Raw genomic sequence first — 21628 nt, 5'->3', positions numbered from 1 at the left:
AAGGGTAGGATGGATAACAGGAAGACGAACAGCAGCATGGAAGGAGCTGTGCCACATCAAAGCAGTGAGGTCTTTGTAGGCAGAACAGCTTTTGTTAACTTCTCTTCCAAGAAAACCACCTGCTGGCAGTTTACAACAAGGAATAAAACCATCCAAGCACATGTTCGTGGTAGATCAGCCCACTTGTTTTATTTCTACTTCCCTTCCAGACCAGCAATTTGATGCATTTAGTGTCTTACTTTCTGATCTAAAAATTCCAGGGTGGATAGTTACATCTAGTTTTTCAGACAACTGATTGAAGGTATTTATTCATATTGTCGCTCCATTGTAACGTAGGATTTTCCAGGAGAGTACATTTACTCTAACTGGAATTCCCAGAGCAAATACTAGATCTAATACATGTTGTATACATGCTTCTAGAGACCAGAAGGTTAATACCTTATGATTATAGCCCAATGTGCTATATTTGGACACCAATACACTTATATTCTTTACAAAAACCTCTTCTATTATTAAATGTACAATTCTACAATTAAATAAATCAGATTTCCCTTTTTTGCCCCTACAAGAACACAAATTACATGCATCAAAATAAGGCAGTACTTTACCTGAGAAGGAGGATCAGATAGTGGGGATCTTTTTGGTGATTTTTTCACCCTAAATGTATCACTGAAAACAAAGTTAAAACAGTTAATATGGTAATACCAGCAATAAATAGGTCATTGCACACTAGGCAAGAGACAGCCACAGACAGTGCAACCTCTGTAAGCCCTCTGCTTTAAAATCCCATCCATTAGGCAGCAGCACCACAGAAAAACATGCCATAGGTACATATTCTTGTCATGCACTTGGAACAGGCCTCAATTCCCCAAAAGCTGAGAAAAGCAGGAGTGCCATATTTTTCATGCTGACTACTGACATATATTTACAGAACAGAGTTGCTGCTCAATTGCAATTCAAATCCCTGCTCCACCACAGACATCCTCAGTGGCCTTAAGCAAATTATTTAGCTTCTGTCTGCTTCGGTTTCCCATTTGAAAATTAGGACTAAACCACATCTTTACCTGAGAATTAAAACTGTGATAAACTTGGGCAGTAAGTTCCAATGATCCCGTATATCACTGAGAACAAAGTTGGTATGCTTTCAATGAACTACATAAAAGCAGCTGAAGCAGATGCTGTTCCCAAGATGCCAGAACAAAGCTCTAACGTTACAAATGTGCACAATGGAACCTCTTTAAAACATGTACAACAAATATGGCAATTCTGCTTCCAGTTCCCCTGACAGCTCACAGTGCAGACTGGGAGCATAGACACTGTAGCCCTTCAAATCCCACAGGTTTCAGTCAGGCAAAAGGAATGAGGAACATACATTATGTCTTGGTGTATAATTATGAATGTTGCCTTTATGTTTATTCACAACTCGTTAAAAATATTTTCTAACCAGGAAACAAACCAATTATCTACTTGTTCTCTCAATGCATATCGTCAGAGTTATTCAAGCACATTTCTGTTACTTGCTAGAAGAGGAAGAAAAATATCACAGCAAACCCGCTGATAAAGACTTAAAAGTTTGAACTGAGATGCAGTGGCAAAAATTACTGCCCACCAGCTCATCCCGGATCAATGATGGCAAGATCAACACTAGAAATTGTAATGGTAGGTTTCAATCGGTAGAGGGTAAATCAATACCACATCTAGAGGGGAAAATAAATTGGACAGCTGAAAATTGGTGTGTTCGATGCTACTAATTATCTAGTTATGCTTTAGAAGTAATTAGGATAACTTATTCCTTTAAGAAGGAGAAACACTTCATGCAGTATTTACAGAAGACATTGTACAATGTTGTTGTAAAATGGTAGAAATACAACTTTCATATTTTAGCTCCAGGGTAAAAAATCTATATACTTTTTAAAAGAGGATCTTCTTTGATAGGCAAACAGATAATGAGGCAATAGATTCCTCAAACTCATTCACAGCTGGGCATCTTACTTAAAATAGCTTTCATATGTGCCAGTGAGGTGAATTAGTTAACATAAAAGCTTCATGCTGAATCATAACTGATCATGCTGCAAAATAAATAAGTAAAATTAAAAAGCCCATAAATCAAAGAGGAAACTTGAATTGTTAGCTTAGAATTACTTACAACAGAGAACATACAGACATCACATCTTCTACCATCCTAAGACAAATAAGACAAAGAAAAGAGAGACAGACAGAAGGAACTGACAAAAAAGATAAACCTACAAATACTGTTAATGTTAATGTGTTAAGGCAGTCTGATCATGCATATTTTCTACCTGTATAATCTTAACCACTACTTTTTATTGTGAAATAGATGCGGAGAAAAAAAAATATTCATCAAGTCCTTCAATGTTTTCAAATGCAGTGTTACATTTTTAACACACTTTCATCTTACAAAACACATTTTTCAAAGCTGATGCTTCCAAGTTAAGTTCTTTTGAACATACTAACCGTCCTTGCCTTCCCTGGTGGTAGCCACCTGCTTTCTTTTCAAAACACCGTAATTGTTATTTTATGGGATGTAAAACTGTTCTTGAATGGCAGTTAAACTTAAGGAAAGAGCACAGTTATGCAAGGTTTCTTCATGTCTGCTGATTTGTTACAACAGTACAGTAAAAGCTACTTGACCATTTCAAATCATTTACCTAACTCAAGAAAGAAAATGACATTTCGTTAAATCTCATCTACCTTGGCTCTTACTGAAACCTAACTTTGTGTTCTGACAGAACAAATTGATTGCCCCAAAACCAGAAGAAAACCTTGCCAAACAATTAAGGCTAAGAAAAGTTTTCATCTACTCATATGCTTGACAGATTCTGCTTGGCTCTTCTCACGTGCAATGCTCCTGAAAGCTGGCACCTTGCGTTTCTAAACACAGCCTCCAATCATCCAACAGTTTTGAGAGCAATGTCTATAAAAGCCACCCATTTTTACTCATCACTATAAGCAGGCACTCGGGATGCACCAGCTGCTCCTTGTTCAGCATCATCTGAGCAATATGATCTACCTCAAAACAGCTCAGCACTTAGGTATACGGCCAGAGAGTAATTTGCGTTGAGCTGACATCTCTTCTAAAAATCTCATCTTTTCACATGGAGGTCAATGCTTAGACTGCTGCAGGTTTCATTTGAGAATAAAAACTGATTATTTTTATTGATTTAACACAGGTAAAACCCAGCATATGGCACAAATTCAAAGTAGTACAGCTTAGCAATGGCTTAAACTCATGCCTGGCTTCTTCACCTCCCATAGGTCTAATCTAGAAATCACAGTCTTTCCATATGAGGAACACATTTTCGAACTGGTCCACAGAGGTTTATTTCTGCACCCCTCAACAGTGCTAATAAAAACTCCTGGTTTTGCAAAATTGTCCATTAATTTTAGAAATTCTGGTATATTACAGTATCATTTCCTAACCCAAACAACTTCCTTTCTGCCCCTTGGAGCTGAAGCATTTTGCACTGGGTTCTCCCTCCTGTCCCACCATGGGAGCACTGCCAAGGAGGGTCCTACACCCCATCTCCCTGCCTGGTCAGGGGTTCTCCTGCACTGGACCCCATGGAGGAACCACGCCGAGGGCCCTTTCATGGAGAACAGAGACCAGAGACAGGCAGAGACAAATGAAGCCACTGTTTCCCCTGACATCCCCCAACAAGCCTTAGCCTAATTTTCTTCCAGAAAGTATTACGGCTGCAGGCTGCACTGTGTATTAATATGCAGATTCTCCTCTTTGTTAGAAACCACTTGCAAAAATAGGTTACGGGGCTGCAGCGAGCAGACACGTAACACAAGGCAGTGAAAGCAGTCCCAAGCAAGGGCTGGGAATTCCTGCAGCCTCCTGACCCAAGCACCTGTAAGCCCAGCTCTAGGGTAGTTTCACTTCTTCCACCATGATAAAGACCAGCCCTGAACTTTGTGACTGTGGGACAGGGCCTTCCAGTGATGAATTTTCCCAAGGACAAAGGTGGTTTAGCAAACTGTTTGTAAGCTCATGTTGCCCCTAAATTAACAACTTTGGAATTCATTCTAATATTCACAGCAGAGTGGACTCAAGAGGTTTATGCCAGGGGTCTGTCAACTCCACTGCAGCTACTGGAAGACAGAGGGAGACTGGCTGGCTGCAAGTATCAGACTTAAGGAATTGGTGATATTAAAATTTGTTTTTCTCTTGCAGTCAGTCTTTTAAGTCTTCTTGGTTTGGACCAAACTCCTTTGGACTGCAGGCTTGGAAAATATTTCAGCTTATCGTGCATCTTAATTCCCACCTTAATTTCAGCTGCATTTCAGGCATACCTCAAAAAGAAGCAACATCAGAAAAAACAGGCTCCTTCCTCAAAAAACAACTCAACTATACAGTGGTCTGTACTTTCCATAAATCAGAAATGCCCCTAGAAAGAAAAAAATGGCACAAGCTTCCTCAAATGTGGCAAGGGACCTGAATAAGAAGCCTAGAGGGCAGCAGGCTGCTCAGGAAAAGCTGAATAATCTCCATCTCACTCTGTAAGGGAGGTCATCTTTTGTATTTATATTTATATTTTATATTTAAATTTTTATATTTATATTTACCAGGTTATCTTCAAATTGCCAGACTTTTAAAATTTTTTAGTCACATTTTTGTTAGCCAGCTGAAACATTTAAACCATAAAAGGACATGCACCGAGATACTTTCTTATAGATACACACCGGATATCAGTTTCAGATAAATGGGATATAAACTTACTGATTACCAACTCAAAATATTCATGTCTGAACAGATAAGGTAACATGCACACCAGCAAGTTAACCATGGAATCAATGCAACTAGCCATTGAGGTTTTTAACCAAATATCTAAATACAACAAGCTAGAGAATTTACCCTGCAATTTGTCAAGTGTGTCTAAAAGTTGGATATTTCCCTAACGTGTAGCTGTCTGGGAACTTTAAACCCTTCTGCAGAATTGTAAGCTCTTTCACAGAAAGGGAATTTTTCACATTTTGTAGTCTTGTATTTTAAAAAATATATTTCAATACCGCAGTCTTCTGTTTCAGGTTATTTTCTTTTAAATGCCGTAAGTCACTAAATAAAACCACCTTCCTGCTGTGTGCAATAGGAGATTTGTCATTGCCTTACTATTTCACATCCCACTCCCAAAAACTATGATTCATAAAATAGTCTTTACTGGTGTGAACACTTTGATCACCTTCAACAGTATCAGATTCCCAAGATGAGGTCACAGAAAATTTGGCACAAAATTGATAAAACTGGGACTTAATCAGATTCGAAGCTACACTGAGCCCCAAGACTTCAAAGATCTAATTGCCAGACTGGTGGCCTAACCTGGCTCGATGTAGCCCTGGTTCTCCCCTTTGGTCTGGAAACATCAAGCTATTGAGGAAACAGGTTGAGGGAGAACACATACAGACCCCCAGCATGAGTTCAGCTGTGTGGCTACCAACACTCAATGTCATCTTCCTTTCTCTATTCAGATCTAAAGCCCGTGTAACTGTGCTAAGGGGTAGGAACGTGCTTCTTCTAATTTAGAAATATCTGTGCCCTTTAACTTACGTTTTTAGTGGCGTCTTCTTCTTTTTTGCAGGTTTATTTGAGTTGTCTCCTTCAGTTCCGTTTGTTTCATTGGCACTGGCTGGTATCTCAAAGGAAGCTGGAGATTTAGAGGGCGAGCTGGCTATCTTAGAAGAAGACTTGAAAGGGTCAATAGAGTCCTCACACATGTCTGGCTCAAAACTGTACGTTTGTTGAGGCAGTTTGGGCGATTCTTGCATTTTCGTACTAGAGGAGAACGGGTTAAAATTGGGATCATCCCACTTGTCAATATCAAAAGTATAAGAGCCTTTTGTGATAGGGATTTCGTTTGGATCCGTGGGTGACTTGGTTGGTGTGGTTGGAGCATTGTCAAGCTTCTCCACTGACTTTTTAGTCTTTGGCCTCCGTAGTGGCATTTTAGCACCAGGCTTTTTACCTGCTTTTTTGGGAGGAGGAGTACTCTCCTGCTGGTCTTCACTCACCCCTTTTTCTTCAGAATAATCGAACTCCAGCCTCACCGCAATGCCTTTGACCGGAGGGTCTTCTTGTCCTCCAGTGTCAGGCGGAGTCACCTCCACAGCCTCTGGTGCCGTTGTAAGAGGTAGTGTTTTCTTATTGGCAGGGGGAGAGTTTTGTACTTTGCTGCCTCCAGTGCTAAATGCACTAATCCCTTCAAAACTCTCTGGATCCAAAGGGTGGGATCCTTCAGGCACAGGTGGGGCCTCCTGTTTCTCAGCAGAGATTTTAGAAGGTTCAGTACATTCGGGCTTTACTGAGTCAGCCTTTGCTTCGGATACTGTTTTATCCTCACCTGGGGCACAAGCTGCTTGGCCAAGGTCAGATGGTTCTTGTGGTGTTTCCTTCACTGGTGGAGCATCCAGAGATTTTTTTGCTGACTGCTTCTTTTTTAAGGAAGCTGGTCTGGACTTCTTTGTTCTCTTAAGGGTACTAGAAGCACTACTTGAACCAGTACCATACACATCTGCTGCCGGTGCTAATGTCTCGCTGTTGCCAAGATAAGACGCTCCATCAAAATCACTAGCTTGCAAGCTAAGAGATCGAGACAACGTAGATTTGGAAACTGGGACTGAATCAGTAGATTTTCTTCGAACATTCACTTTGGGGTCACGATTCTTCGATTCTGGAGAGCTCGGTCCTAAGGCATGGAGAGAATCAACCAACTCAATGTTATCGAAGTCCAAGTTGTAAGTTCCACTGCTGGCTATTGGCTTGTCCTCATCGAAGACGGTGGAAAAAGAATGGGAAGGGGGACGGAAAGGGCTTTCTTCAGCTGATTCACTGTGTGACGCATCAGTTACGGGTACAGTTTCTGAACATAATCCTGTGGGAACAAACAGAAAACTCAGTGAATTTTAAACACATTTTTAAAACTGGATCTTAATCATTTTTACTGTAATCTAATATTACTACAAATAAAAAAAAATATAGGGTTAAAATCATACAAATGGACTAAGCAATGATTAAAGGACATACAAACCAAAGTGACACTTCCAATATATGAACTAGATTAGGGGAAAAAAATAGTTCTGTTCTGCTCTCCCCAGAAAAGGATTCAAGGCAAGTTTCATGAAAACACAAAATATGCATTTGCAATAGCCTCTAGAGCATCTCTCCTAAAGTAATTATCACTTAGTTAAAGAGATGGCTATTACTGTAACATGCTAAATATGCCCAATACCAGAAAATCTGAACATCAAGCACTTTATTACTCACATTTTCTACTATTATAAAATGAGTTCACAGAATTGTGTCAGAGCTCTTATGTGGAAAATTCCCTGTAAATTGACTGGTGCTTCAGCAATTACATGTTGATCTTAAGTTTTGTTTCACATGTGCTATTTTTACCAATTTCCCAGAGGAACATGGCTTCCTCTTCACAACCCATCAACGCTGCTCCTCTCTCTGCCCCAAGCAGTCAATACACTCCACTTTGACCTCATAATTCCAAGTTTATAATGAGACATGAATCACTGAGTACTTGATATGAAATATATTATGGTAGAGGTAAGAAAATTAGGCAATTAGAGTACTGTACAAATATTCTCTGTTGAAAATCTTCCTTAAAAAGACTGCTAGAAGCTCCCTACAAATCATTTAAAACAGATTTGTCAAAGTGTAGTTTTAACTCAGTGACAATAAGAAAATTTCATAGAGAATTATATGCTAAAACTGTTAAACAGAGAAGCTTTTCTTTGTAATTAAAGATTTGCTTATTGAATGGAATCCTAAAAAAACTTCTAGAAGTCTCTTGACTTGGGATATAACAACTGGATTGTACAAAGTATAAAAATACACAGTGTATATCGAAAACAGAGAAAATGCATATGTAGGATAAAGGATTAAGCATTAAGGCGATGGTCCTTTATGCCTTCCAGCTCATGAAAATCCATTATTGAAATGTTTTACAAAAATATGGTTTGTTCCTGCTGTCATTGTACTGCTCCCTACCTCAATGTAGCACAGACGCCTCTGTCTATTGTGTGGGTGTCCCAGTCAGGGTACCAGAGACCTGAGAAATCTCTCTCCAGCTCACAGTTCAAACTGGGGTAAACCAGCTGCTCCGAGCTCTCACCAGTATGTACTGGAGCAAAATGCCCCAATGTTTCCTATTGAAGCAATGCAGCATTCTTCATGTTGTCAATTTTTTAATTATGCAATTATAAACAGTCAGACAAAAATGAAAGCTTTTCTCAGCCTTAAATGATTTCAGGGAAATTTCTACACCTCTTTTTCATGCTAATCTTGACATGCTTTGCAAAGTAACTCCCATTTAGCCCAGTTACATTCATTAACGTTCATAAAAAGCAATACAGATAGAGAATCAATAATTACTTTTAGTTAGAAGCTACAAATGGACTAAGAACAGAAAAAAACAGTTTTTCTTTGTTTCAGAGGAAATTGTATTTCTGCATAAAGATTACAAGAATTATTATTTATGGATGTAGAAAAGATAGAAGGAAATCAGACACGTTTCCCAAAGCAGTACCTTAGAGTGACACCAGGCATTTCCAGAGATTGTCAAACGAATGACAGCTACACAGTTTCTCTTTCAAGACTGTGGAAGTTTACTAAGTTACATCAATTAAAATAATAGTTTAATGTGTTTTTCTGCTAAATGAATGCTAATAATATGGCAGCACTTGAGGACAGTTTATTTTTCTCCTTACTCTCCACTGGGTTGGGCTTGGTTTCAGCCTGGCTGAGCGGTCATTAATTACACTTGATTTGCCAGCTGAGCTGGTGCTCGCTTCACACACTCACATCACTTTCTGACACTGATGGGACTTGTGCTAAGGGGCCTCAGAGAGTGCCATCAAACTCCAGCATTAGACTGATCTGTGCATTCTACACTGAAACGGGAATGGAAGACACTTAACGGGAATACATTACAATAAACACTCACGTAGCTCTAGTATGTCAGCAGAGTACAAATGTAGGTCAGCATGAAATGAAAGGGGGAAATCTTCTGCAATTATGTGTTTTCATTCCAGCATGCGCCAAAGGCCTCAACCGGATTGAGGCCCCTTGTTCAAAGTCAGTACAAACATGCATTTAAACAAAATAAAAGAAAATAAAAGAAACCCGATGGCCTGCAGGGCTTGGACTGTAAATGACAGGCGTGGTAGAGCTGAGGTTAGGGATGCATCACAGCAGCAAAGAGACCATACAAGGCTTTCCAGCTACTCAGAGCAAAACAGCATTCAAATCTGCTGTGCTCCACATAGTGCAGAGCTTTAATCTTCTTTAATTGCTTATTTCACAACTTCCTCCAAATCAAATCCTTTACTTAAGAGTATAGATTTCTGCAGAGCATTGCTCAACTCGCTACTATGATTATTTTTATTGTTTCTTTATGAAACAATATGTGAAACTGTCTCAGAAAACATGGCTTTTGATAGAACTGAAATGCTGCTGTTAGCCTCTTCTGGCATTACAACAGAATTGGCTCAGTACTAGTAAGAGCAGAAATGCTGGAGAAGGAGTATGAATGGTCCTATCACAAACCAGCATGGCTTTATTACTACAAAGAGATATGAAACCATGCTCCCCTGACATTAACAGCATATTCAGAGAGCAGTGCTATTTGTTCTTTTACACCACAGAATTAAGCAAATCAATATTACTAATTACAGTATTTTATTAAAATACAATTTGATCGCAAAGGAACGGACTACAATACAAGCTATGAAAATTAAGTCAGGACTTGCCCTAGAGAGAGGGCAGATTTTAAATAAGGTTTATGCCTTTTATTGGCTCTGACAGTCACCCACAGAATTATACTGGTAAGAGCTGCCCACAGGTAGATATTAAGTTTTATAAAGCATTCCAAGAACATGAACAATAGCAGGGAAACTTATGTTGACACAAAAAACAGGTAATCCCTGAAAGAAACCTCCCATTTCATTCATTAAAAAAGGTGGTCCAAGTTCTGCTCCTTCCACAAGGGAATTTCTCTGCTTTCAGAGAATTTTTGCCTGGATCAGGTACAAAAAACCATAAACAAACCCAGAATGAAAATCACCAACAGAAAACCCCAGATTTCTTGCATCCAGGTGATGAGACCTCTAAATCAGAGCTCCATGACATTTTTTAATGCTTGGCATTTTCACCTGTCACCTATTACAGCAGAAAAAAAAGTTGCTAGAAAGGTATTGTAAGACTGTTTGCATTAATAAACAAAACAAATTTCTGTTGTTAGTATCAACAAAAAGGAATCAAAAGAATAACCTTTCTAGTCAACTACAGAAATCTTTTTTTGTACATTACATAATACCAAGATTTTGATGGCGCTTCAGGTGCTCATAAAGCTCCAACGTCCCACAAGAACAGGCAGGCAGACACATATCTCGCTTAACTCCACCTTCTTTAAATAAAGATCCATAAATGATCTGACCCATAACAAATCCCATGCACGTGCTCCGAACTGTCCACTGATGAAGATATCAAATTTTAATTAAATTGCTACCACTGATTTATATTGAATATGAAAAGATAGAAGACATTTGTAGGTTTAGATCAGGATGGGTGTTAGGATTGACATCTTTTTACAGCCTTAGGAAAGAAATGCAGAAACTCGGTGGCAGTAGTTGCACAAGGAGCTACAGAAGTAGCCAAGGCAAGAGTAGACGTGTTTGATTTTGATGCAGTATCACCTGCGGAGCTCCCCGTGCCTTCCCCACTCCGAGCACTGCGGTACCAGCGGGACAGGATGCGGCACCCCGGGGCATCCCCTACCACAGCACAGGTGCTGTGCTCTCCTGGGACGTGTTCACAAAAAGAAACATTTCCAAAAACTCTGGAGGCAACCTCAGATTCGTTTTAAAGATATTCTGAAGAAGAAAATTAAATATCTGCACCAGCTATGAGCTTACTGAATCTAAATCTGAACTATTTCTTTACGAATAATGAAAATATATTAAGGGGTTAGAACATAGAAAGTACTTCCAGCTATTTTAAAATATTTTCCCCTTTAAATTACAACAAATTCTTCTAGCAGTGGAGCTGCACTAGGACAGCTGAGCATCTTCTTTGTTGAAGTGCCTCTAAAATAGAGGGAAATCCAATAGGCTGAAAATAGAAGGCCTTAACACTGCTGAGCTGGAAACAAAATTAAACACTATTTTGAAAAGCTTAGAAACAAAATTTAACCCAATCTAATAAATCAAATACGGAAGAACTGAAATTCTAATTCTTTTTTCTAGAGAAAAACAAAGAGAAGCCCTTGGAAAATGCATGCAGCATGCACTCACATAATCCATTATAATGAAGTAAATCAGAAGACAACTACACTTTGCCTATAGCATAAAGGAATTGAATTACCCAATACTAGAAATTTTGAAACACAGTTTACTTCAAGTTCCTGCTTGTTATGAGAAGCCTTTGAAGTTACAAAATCAATTAGTAACGCTATTTTCAAAATTAGTGTAAAAATACTTTTGCCATTTATTCTGAGAGAAAACTTTAAAGTTTATTTTCAATTTTTCTGTGTTGTGCTTTAAGAGGAAAAAGACTGAAGAAGAATATGTTCCATCCAAAAAATTTGGTTCGTTTTTGTCTGGGTCATCATCGCTCTACTGGAAAGCCTGACCTCAATTTCCCTGGCACAAGAAGGCCCCGAATATAGGTCTCCCACATCCTGATCAGCAGGCTGTAATGCACAGAGGGGACTCCAGCTCTCGCATCTTCCCTCTCTATATATTCTGAATTCATTACTTAATTGGGGAAGGTAGCAGGGGGGCAGAAGAAACACCCCTGCCTAGGCAGGAATGCCTGGCCAGAAACAGAAGGGTATTTGGGAGCAAGAGCTTGGGGCACCTTCTGGTGCTCAGATGGCTGGAACAAGGGACAAGAGGACACTGCTATGAGAAGCTGATGAGACAGGCAACAATAATGTAAAATACTACCAAAATAACAAAAAAATAAGAGCACCCTCAGAGTCATTTGCCTCAAGACTGTACCCCACATTCCCCACAACAAAGTATTTACGGAGGAATGGTAGGGCTCATTAGTGACACGTTCTGGGGTTCAGAGGGAGTTTCCATACATGCTCTGTTACTCCTCTTCCCCTCTGGACTCGCCCGCAGACTGACCCCCCTCTTCTGCTCTACTGCTGATGGACTGGAGCCATGCAGCAGGTTTTACCCCACCAGGAGCTGGCACAAACCCAGGGTGGATCTAGCTGTATTTCACTTTCATCGTATTTATTAAGCTAGCATTGAAGTCAACCTAATTAAACACTCTCCTCTTGGCTTTCCAGCAGTGGGGTCCAGCTGTTGTGCTAATGATACCATGCAGCACAACTGCAGCCGTCTGCATAAGTAATTATTGTCAGATATAGAGGAAATAATCCTTTAAACACTTACTAGGCTTCCTCCTTCCATTCAAACACACACCGACCTCATGTAGGAGACAAAGCCATGCAGCTGGTGAACCAGACACCCAGCTGGACATCGCTGCCTCTCCCTGCGTGTGCGTCAGGCTCGCCAGTCACCCGTATTCCTCACTCCTCTTTTACTGAAACCTATTTATTTAGCTGTATGGTACCAACGAGGAACTCTGCTTCAACTGCCCATAACCCCCAAGGAAGGGACTCATTCGCTTTGTGTGCGGCCACATGCATAACCTATGAGGTAAGTAAACTACAAGATAACTGTTACTCAAGTGGCTTATAAAGTACAAAACGTTTAACTGTTCGCATTTCTGAAGAAGCCTGCAAACACCTAAGCTATGGTTTTAGTATTATTCCTTCTAAAGATTTCCAAAACAAATGAACTCTTTCTGTTGCCCTCCTACATTTGAATATTTTCTGCATTACACATCTTCCTTCCCTCACATAATTACCCTGTTGTACAACTTCATTTCACATAATTTTGGAATGCTGAAATCTGTTAGTTTGTGGTAACTTGCCTCCCATGGACAAATCTTATTTACAAATGAAATGTTTTCATCTCTGCCATCCAATGGCCTTCAGTATAATTCACACTGGTTGTGAATAGATATATTCAGTTTTCCACCTTTCTTCAGAAATATCTGAAAGAAAGGAGGGGCAGATCTGGGATGTACAGAGAAAAGAATCACATGTGCCAGGGAAGCACATGTGTAATCAAGGGTTTGAAGATAATCTACTGCAGTAATTAAAAACACACTCCAATCCTGTTTAGCTTACGAGTTCTTTTGTTCTCTCAGCACTTATTTTGTAATCATTAGATTGCAAAAGATTAGAAAAATGAAAGAAGATGGAGAATGAGTAATGTTGTTTGCTACAGTGAAGAGGGAACTGTAATAGCAGAGAGGAAAAAGTGTCAGGATGTCTCAGCACTTCATTTTTATCTTGTGGAATCAGTTTGTCAGACATCTTTCTAGCTTCTTATAAATTTGTATCATAAATCATGACCTTAAAGAGCATTCCTTAACGTGTAACTCCCAGAAATACTCCAGGTGGCTTGGGACATTTGCAAGACTTTCCTGAAGGTTTAAATCAAAGCTGTACAGCCTTTATAATACACATACCAGCCTTGGACATTTCTTTGCCCACTGCTAAACCCAGTCACTTCTAGAGTGGAAATGGAAGCTTTAAAACACTGCCTGGCAAGGCTATACATCTTTCCAAATGAAATACAAGTTAGCTTTAGTCTGCTGAGAGTAAAATTACCTTTACACAATTTAGCCAGGTGATCAAGATGACTTGACTTTCAGATGGGAAAAAAGGCAGCATAATGGAGAATTCAATCTTAAACTATTGAGCTGTCATCTAACAGCCCAAACAAAGCTATTTTGGGCTAATAGAGTGCTTTCTACTCCCCCGTATTCCATTACTCAATCCGGAGAACAAAGAACACTTTTTGGGGGGAAAAGATTTATTTGGTTTTTTAAACACGATACTCCCTTTGTAAAGGTTATAGTATGTACTAATTTTTATATATGTATATTACACATACATTCCCACATACTCCCATCTTCCTCCTATAAAGTTAGTATCAATATTTCTATTGTTCTAATGGGCTTTTTGTTCACCTTCTGTTTCAGGTGACAATTCATTTAAAAATAACATTTTGTTAATTGTCACAGTTAACAGTGCTCACCCAGGTACCTGCATTTGTATCTCATACCTCCTTTTTCTACTCCTCTGACTCTGTAAAGATCCTGCAAATTCAAGTTTGATTCAAAAGAAAGGTTTTTCCAGAGAGCTCCTCTTTTCTTTAATACTTGTCAAGTGTTACAGACAGATTCTCCAATACTTTATTCCAGAAGGTGACAGGGTTTTTCCTCCCACCATACACTAACTAATCTTCCAGAAGACATTTTATTAGCGTCAACTCCTTGCCTGTGCTTATACAAACACCTCCCTGCAGCTTCACCTTCCTCAGTAACCTGTCCCACACATTACATGCTCCTTACCTGTGTCTTCCAAGGGCAGCTGAGGTTTTATTTCTTGTTCTGCTACGTCTGCTACAACTGCTGCTGCCGCCGCCGCTTCGGGGGGTGGCTGTGGAGGTGAAGGTGGTGCCTTTACCGGTGTAGTGGACTCCGGGGTCTCAAATGCTTCTTCAGAGTCAGAGCTCCTGGTGAAAATCAAATGAGAGACTAGTGAGCAGAGTGAGGATTCACATTTGCAGGTCATGCTGGGAAATACGTGGCTTTCTGAGCTGATGGCATAGACCTCAGCTATCAGGCTACCTCAGCATTTCCCAAAGGAGATTTTACATTGCAGTATGGTTCCCAGAGCAGAATATCATGGCTATGGTCTTCTCCATATGTAAGTATTTATGTCACTTGAGACTGCTTTGTGTTACAAAAGTGAACACACACTTGGAAATAAATCCATCCTGCAAAGCCTGTGTGAAGGTGGCTCAACAACACAGACAACAGTGACATCCCTGTGATAGTCTCTAAAACTCTCCTCGACACAAGTGTACCTAAATCAGTTTAAAAAAAAAAATAAAAAGGATCTTCTCAAGAGAATTTCATAGCTTCATCATCAAAAAAAAAAAAAGAATCTAGAATAGCATCAAATTTCTGTGTGTGCTCCTACAGGTGAGAAAGCTGACATGGCGATACCTGAGGTGCAGCAAATCCTTGTGCATCCTGCTCTCACAGAAATACTACATTCTATTTTCAGCAGAATTTTACGACAGGCCTTTTCAAACAGTAAGTGCATGGCTTTGTTACACAAGGTAAAACAAACTGTAAAATGCACGGAGTCCCGGTATTATCAATAATCTTTTTGTAGCACCATGTGGTCACAGAGACACAAAAATCATAGGGACCACAATGGGTTGGTGCCAGCCCAGCAGGGAAACAACAGCACCCAAAATGGAGCCATTCAAATGATATGCAAGCTTGAAAGGCAGCAACTGTACGAAATGATGGGTAACCTAAATATTAAGTGAAGATCTAAACCATACAAGGACACACCATTTGCTCTTAGAGTACAGCCTTAGGAAACTACCCTTCTAGATCTGAAAACTCTAGATCTTACTTGTTCTTAAACCAAACTGAAACCAAATTTTAGCGTTTAAACATTTCTTCTTGAAGCCTTTTTTTGGGAGCAAGGAATGCAGTAACAATGGCGTTTATATTCAATATGCACTGAACATACGTTCAATAAGAACTTCTGTTGGCCAGATGCAGATTTTTACTGCTGGTCTGTAATAAAGTGAATTGAATATGACAGTTTCCTAAAGGACAGGGCTGATTTGCCTATTTCCAGTGATTCTGTGCATGGCTGTAGTCTCCACTGCTCCTCACAGCTGTCCACGCCCTGCATGCCAGTGCAGCGGGGACAAAATTTGCCATGAAATGAAAAGCCATTTCATCCCCCAGAAGCACTCTACAAGCCATCCTGAACCAAGGACTTCTCTCATTTTGTTCAAGTTAAAAGATAAGTCTGAGCTGCCAGATTCTGTTTGGTTTCTTGAAGCTTGTGATTATTTTAAGCAGCTCGATGTCAGAAGTACAAGTACAGGATTTGCATTTGATTACATTTGCCTAAATCTATCTCAGCGTGAAGCCTTCGGCGAGCTGGGGAAGAAAAGACGCCGGTGTCACCCCTGACAGCTTGAGGAGCACAGTGGACCCGATTCTCCTGGCTGCCTCCACAGATCCCAGTGAGAGCTCCCACCTCCTCACACACCACGGCCCGGTGCCGATCCCGGTCTCCCCTGTCTCATCACCTCTACTCCTGTGCATAGCAAAAGGATTTCTACTAGCTAGTAGCTTTGGATGTTTGCATTACTCAAGGATTTTTGGAGATTTTTTTTCCCCCCAAACTTATGTCACTGCCTGGGGAACTGCTCAAAAACAGTGCACCTGGCTTTTGATTATACCTATTGCTGCAGCTCCTCAAAATACCTTCTTTGTGTCATTGCCTAAACCATTCTCATTCATCAGGCCACAGAGCAGTCAAATTGGAAGAGGGAGGCTGCAGCCTTTTAAATTATATCTCTTCAAAGATGCACCATGTTTAAAGTTCATAATATTTTAAGCTTAAGGACAGCTGCAAACAAAGAGCTTCTGTAAATAAAGCTGCACAATAGGTATTCAACAAAATAACACTTTCTCTTCCTTCCACAGAGCTGGTTCAGGAAACTTTTAAGTTAAGTTGAATCTTCAAATCAAAGAGAAACAGAGTCCTGTGCTATTTTGCCAGCACAGAAATGTTTCTTGTGTCATAAAAATAAGCCTAGAAAGTTATCATCTAAACCAACAAAATGAAAGGTAATTCCTATCTCTCAGGCTTTCACATGACTCTGCATTGCGCTATACTTAATGTTTTACTCTCTTCATTTCAAACCCAAAGTGTTGCTCTGTAATGGTTGCACACATTTAGACCCCTTTTTCCAAACTGTCTGTATAGCACATGTAACATATACAGTAAATATACAGACATGTGTAATATAACTGAAATTGTAAAGTCTCTATTTTCAAGTCCTCCTCATATTTGTAACTGCTTTGTTAAAACTGACTTTATGGTACAGTTCTGTGTCCTCCTTTACTTAAAGGATGGAAAGACTCTGTGCACATTTATCTCCCTTTTAAACGAGCTACCTTGGATAAGGTGGGCATAACCATTTGAAGTAAAAAGAAATGCCTGTTCGTTGCTGTTCAGTGTATGACCTTCCACTCTGGAGAACCTCTGAGTCCTTGGACAGATAGCTGTGGTGCCTGAGCTCCAGCACAAGGTTTTGTTTTGCTAATATTTAATAATCCCCAAAAGATTCTGATGCAATACTCCTAATTTTCAGCTGCACCCCTCCGTAAGCAGCAGTATAATCAAGAACTGTCTTAACCGTTACACAAATGCAGCTGAGTTTGTTATGAGAAGCAATCGTGCTGACAAAATATGGCATTTAACAAAGAAATATGAAGGGAAGCTGAATACCAGAAAAACATTCTTTGTCATAGCCTGGGATCTGGGAGAGAGCATAAAGCCTGGAAGCACATACCAGGATTATGCTCCAAGGTCTACATTACCTACATCCTGGAAAAATTAGATCTTGTGTTCAGTTTTCCTTAGTGAAAATACGGACGGTCTCTCTTGCATAGGATATTTTTTTTAAGACTACAGTCCTACTTTCAAACCGTAAGAAAAGATTTTCCCAGAACAACAGGATTTCCTGTGAAAAGGAAATTACATATTTCAGCCAGTTCTATTCATAATGTCTTTTCTCTGAGAAATACAGGGAATACACAGAACAAAAAAAAAATAATGCTGCTAGTAAAATTTGTGCTGTAAATCAGATTGCCAAATTGTGATATGCCGTGAGAATCGGCACCAATTCAATGCTGCACAAGGAGTAGCCACCACAAATCCAGCTGTGGGCAGGCTCTCACTAAAGGAAGAGCCCTTCCATCATCCAGAATATTATTCTGAAGCTCCAGCCAAGGATGAAGCAGGATGAGAAGCAACGCATGGGTTTTAGAGATGGAGAACTCATTTGCTTGCCCCAGCTCATAACGTTGTGGAAATGGGGTGTGCAAATGCAGAGTCTGAGTTTGCAGTCTGTGGGGTAGTGATGAAGTCAAAGCTACAGGAAGGAACATACATTCATGCATCCGTTTAGCCAGCCTGGGAAATTAGAACGTATGTCATATCTTTCCATCTGTATCCTTTGTTCTTTGTACATAATGGGCAAAAAAGGTATGAACGTAGAAGCCACAAGGTGATTAGGTGATAGTAATAGAGTACAGAATTACTAGGACTATTCTTTCAGTCCATCTCTTTTCATCTCCCTTCTCGAAAGAGCCAGTAAATAGTAAATCTAACACATAGAGATGGGGGAGAGAAGCAGGGGACAACCGAGAAATCCAAGAGTCATACTAGACCAATACAAATCTGGCAACACTGCATCGACGTGTGGAGCAGGAGCACTCCCACTCTCATCTGGAAACTTTGAGGTCTTGCCCAGGCTGTTACATAAATCTCCAGAGAAAATACTGAAGGGAGTCACTAGGGTTGACTTTTCTTCACCTTTGGCCCTGCGGAAATCCAACCTCATAAGTTACATTGCCTTTTTTTGTAAACCACAGATGCTTATAATTTTAAGTCCTCCTCTATTTCAGAATGAAAAATTGCCTTTTTGTCACTGTAGCTGGAAATCACTCAGTAAGCAAGAACGAGATTTCTTCATTCCACTGCCTCTCTTCACAGACGGCACTGTTTGCCGTCTTCAAGCATGACAGCCACTGAAGAGAGGTCATCCTAGTTGTCACTTCGAAACTTGATTCATTAAAAAGTAGTTTGCAACAGAGCTGTGGCCTGCAGTCACGTCAGGAACCCTGCCATCTCTCTTGGGTTCTTCTAATATTTACGCTAAAGCAGTATAACCAATGCAAGTGTGCACTCCGGTTTTATTTCACAGGAATGAAAGGGATATATCTATCTATCTATCTATCTATCTCTAAATGATATGTCTGATATATAAAAGAAACTGAAAAGCAGGGCTTTGACACAAGGACTGAGGTCAGCAGCATCACTTCCTATGGAGGGGCATAAGGGAGCAAATCTGGAACTAATATGTGCCAAGGGAGCTCCACGGCCTTTTGTAGATTTACTTCACTTGAAGTCAAACTATATAGTTTTTATTTAGTGTATAGCCTGCTTCAGGAAAAAAAACCCCACACGCCTAACTATTTTACGGAGCACTGATCTATTGGTGTGCAATATGGAGAAGAATGGGCGTGTGATATTTGGAAGTTTTGAAGCCAGGAGCTGGAGTTGCATTATCGAGAAGTGCGGCCCGTGCTGGGAGTAGGGAGAGGTGGATGGAGCCAAAGGAGCTGCTCACCACCACCCAGGGCTGTGGAATCACAAGTAACAACATCAAGACCAGCTTCGGGGGGATCCGCTCCATCAGAGCTAAGGTGAACAGCCTCTGTCCACCTGTATGTAATTTTGTATATTTTCTTCCAAACTTTGCACTTAGGAAAAACTATGTTAAGTTTGCCTTATTAGTGGAACATGTCCCACATTAATTGAGGTCTCATACCTGTCAGTGATACTACTGATGCTCAGCTAGCACTCCATAAACTCATCCTTCTCGCTGTTACTCAAAGAGCTCTATTTGCTAATTGTTTTGTCTCTAAGTACCTTTGTTTTATTGACATCAGACCAGAGGTGACAATTTCATTCTCATGGTGTATTTGGAAATATGACATATGGGGAGGAAAAAACTCAAGTACTCTTATAACATGGACACAACATCACCAACACCAAACTGTGCTCCATTACCACTGAAGAGTGCTTGAAGGTAATGAAACAAAAGCAAGGACTGCAAAGCTTTGTTGGACAGCTGTCGTTTACAGATTGCCCTCTAACTGTCGTTTGCGGGATGTTGGAATCCTACAGAGAAACTGAGGACTGTCTCAGATGATGAGCAATTCCCGACTGATCAATTTTAACAGGCAATAACTTCTAAAGTCTTTTCCTGACATAATAGCTGTACTCCCTGAGGAGGAGGAGACAGAAATGGATGTTTTGTCTTTTTTTCCATCTCATCTTTAGCTTCCACATGTTCTTTACAACTGGCTAGAGCTGCAGTTCTAGGGGAAAACAGCTGCCCAAGTACATCCATCACCTCTACGCCACATAAAACCACACCAGACCTGTCTGCAGATCTGTTTCCTTGGGTCTTAAGAATCAAATGACAAGTAAGAGGAACAAGGCACATATATCTGTAACCCGAAGGACATCAGGCACTGTAACCAGAAGGACATCATGCAATGCTTGGTTCCTGTACTGAGATTTCTGTGTGCCAGAGGTACTATAGCAGGGCTCCAAGTCAAACTGGGAATCTGAAGACACGCGATGGAAGGACCGAAATGAACAACTACCTGTGGCAACACCTAAAGGCAATGCATAGATTCCATCAGACCTGGCCCTCCAAAGCATCTGTAGCTGTTATATCATAAAGTTAAGGTATAAATTTCACATAAGTATTTACTGAACAATTTATAATATGCTGTGAGAGGAATCTAAGTCAGAAAAAAAAAAATCGCACAACTTCTTACAATGTTCAATTCGGTACTTAAGATGAATTTTGTTTTTTATTCTTGTAAATCCCATTGGAAGATGAGCTGGAAATAAAAAGGAGGAATAAATTCTGTAGTCTCACCTCCATCAATCATTTTCAGAGATTATCCTCATAAAACCTGTATGAATAATTGCGGTCTGGTTTACTGATGAGGTCAGAACCAAGGTTGCAGGACTGGCTGAACACTTCTGAGGTCAAAGTGGTTTACATGTTACTTAAGCAGGCACATACACTGCACTGGCAAAAGCCACACAGGCTGACAGATCTGAAAAGACAGTAACTCTAGGCTTCAGAGTTTCTAAAGCCAGAGAGGCAAGGCACTCGGAGATGCACATTAATTTCAGTCAAAGCTCTTTCACTGTAAACAGTCTGATAAAATGTTTTCAGACTTCCTGGTGCCATTTTCAATAGTTAAACTGATTTTTCCATACAGTTCTTAAAAAAACAACAACAAAAGAACACTGAGGCGGGATGCTTCAGCAGTACGCCTCTCCAAAGATCTCAACTCTCAGCTCTGCCACTGAACTGCTGCTCGTACATGGCCGTGGTCAGTTCACTTTTGCATTCACCTCAAGTCTGCTTTATCCACTCAGGCTGGGATATCTTAACGGCATGAACAGCTTCTTCCTGTGGATGTGTGCAGAGCCCAGAGGGGGAAAAAGAACTGCTCGGTACACATTATATTTGAGAGTTTTTTTCCTCCTGTTTATATAAAATTCAATAACTGACAATTTCTTATAATTCATCTTGTGGTATCACTCATGTTGCACTTATACCACTCCGTAATACAGAAATACATACAATCTTTCCTCTTTTTTTTTTTTTTTTTTTTTTTCCTTCAGACTCTTAGAAACACAGCTCTGGATCGTAATTCAAAATCACCAAGAGAGCCCAAATGGCAATTCCTTTCCTGGAGATCAAGTTACCAATTTAGGCCAGCAGCCATTAGCTGACCCGAGGGCCTACTCACAAGGACCAAGAATATTCTATAGCTACAACAAAAGGTCAATTTTTTTTCATCCCAGCA

General features: G+C 40.1%; 1 protein-coding gene across 8 annotated transcripts in view; it reads right to left on the bottom strand.

Moving 5' to 3' along the window:
* Window positions 1–21628, bottom strand: part of TACC2 (transforming acidic coiled-coil containing protein 2) — a 152782-nt gene that overhangs the window by 33877 nt on the left and 97277 nt on the right. For 4 of the 8 annotated variants that reach the window (XM_074875456.1, XM_074875455.1, XM_074875459.1 and 1 more), the window contains exons 4-7: window positions 14468–14631; window positions 5570–6890; window positions 2147–2182; window positions 609–669 (exon numbers count right to left, since the gene is read on the bottom strand). In XM_074875456.1, coding sequence (XP_074731557.1) covers window positions 609–669; window positions 2147–2182; window positions 5570–6890; window positions 14468–14631 — 1582 coding nt within the window. The remainder of the gene's footprint in view (window positions 1–608; window positions 670–2146; window positions 2183–5569; window positions 6891–14467; window positions 14632–21628) is intronic. The other 4 variants (XM_074875457.1, XM_074875460.1, XM_074875462.1 and 1 more) reach the window with 2 other exon arrangements.

This window comes from Strix uralensis, chromosome 7 (genome assembly GCF_047716275.1).
Source record: "Strix uralensis isolate ZFMK-TIS-50842 chromosome 7, bStrUra1, whole genome shotgun sequence".
In the NCBI taxonomy this organism is placed as follows: Eukaryota; Metazoa; Chordata; class Aves; order Strigiformes; family Strigidae; genus Strix; species Strix uralensis.
Note: the sequence above shows the minus strand (reverse complement) of the source record. Positions and strands in the feature narration are given on the sequence as shown.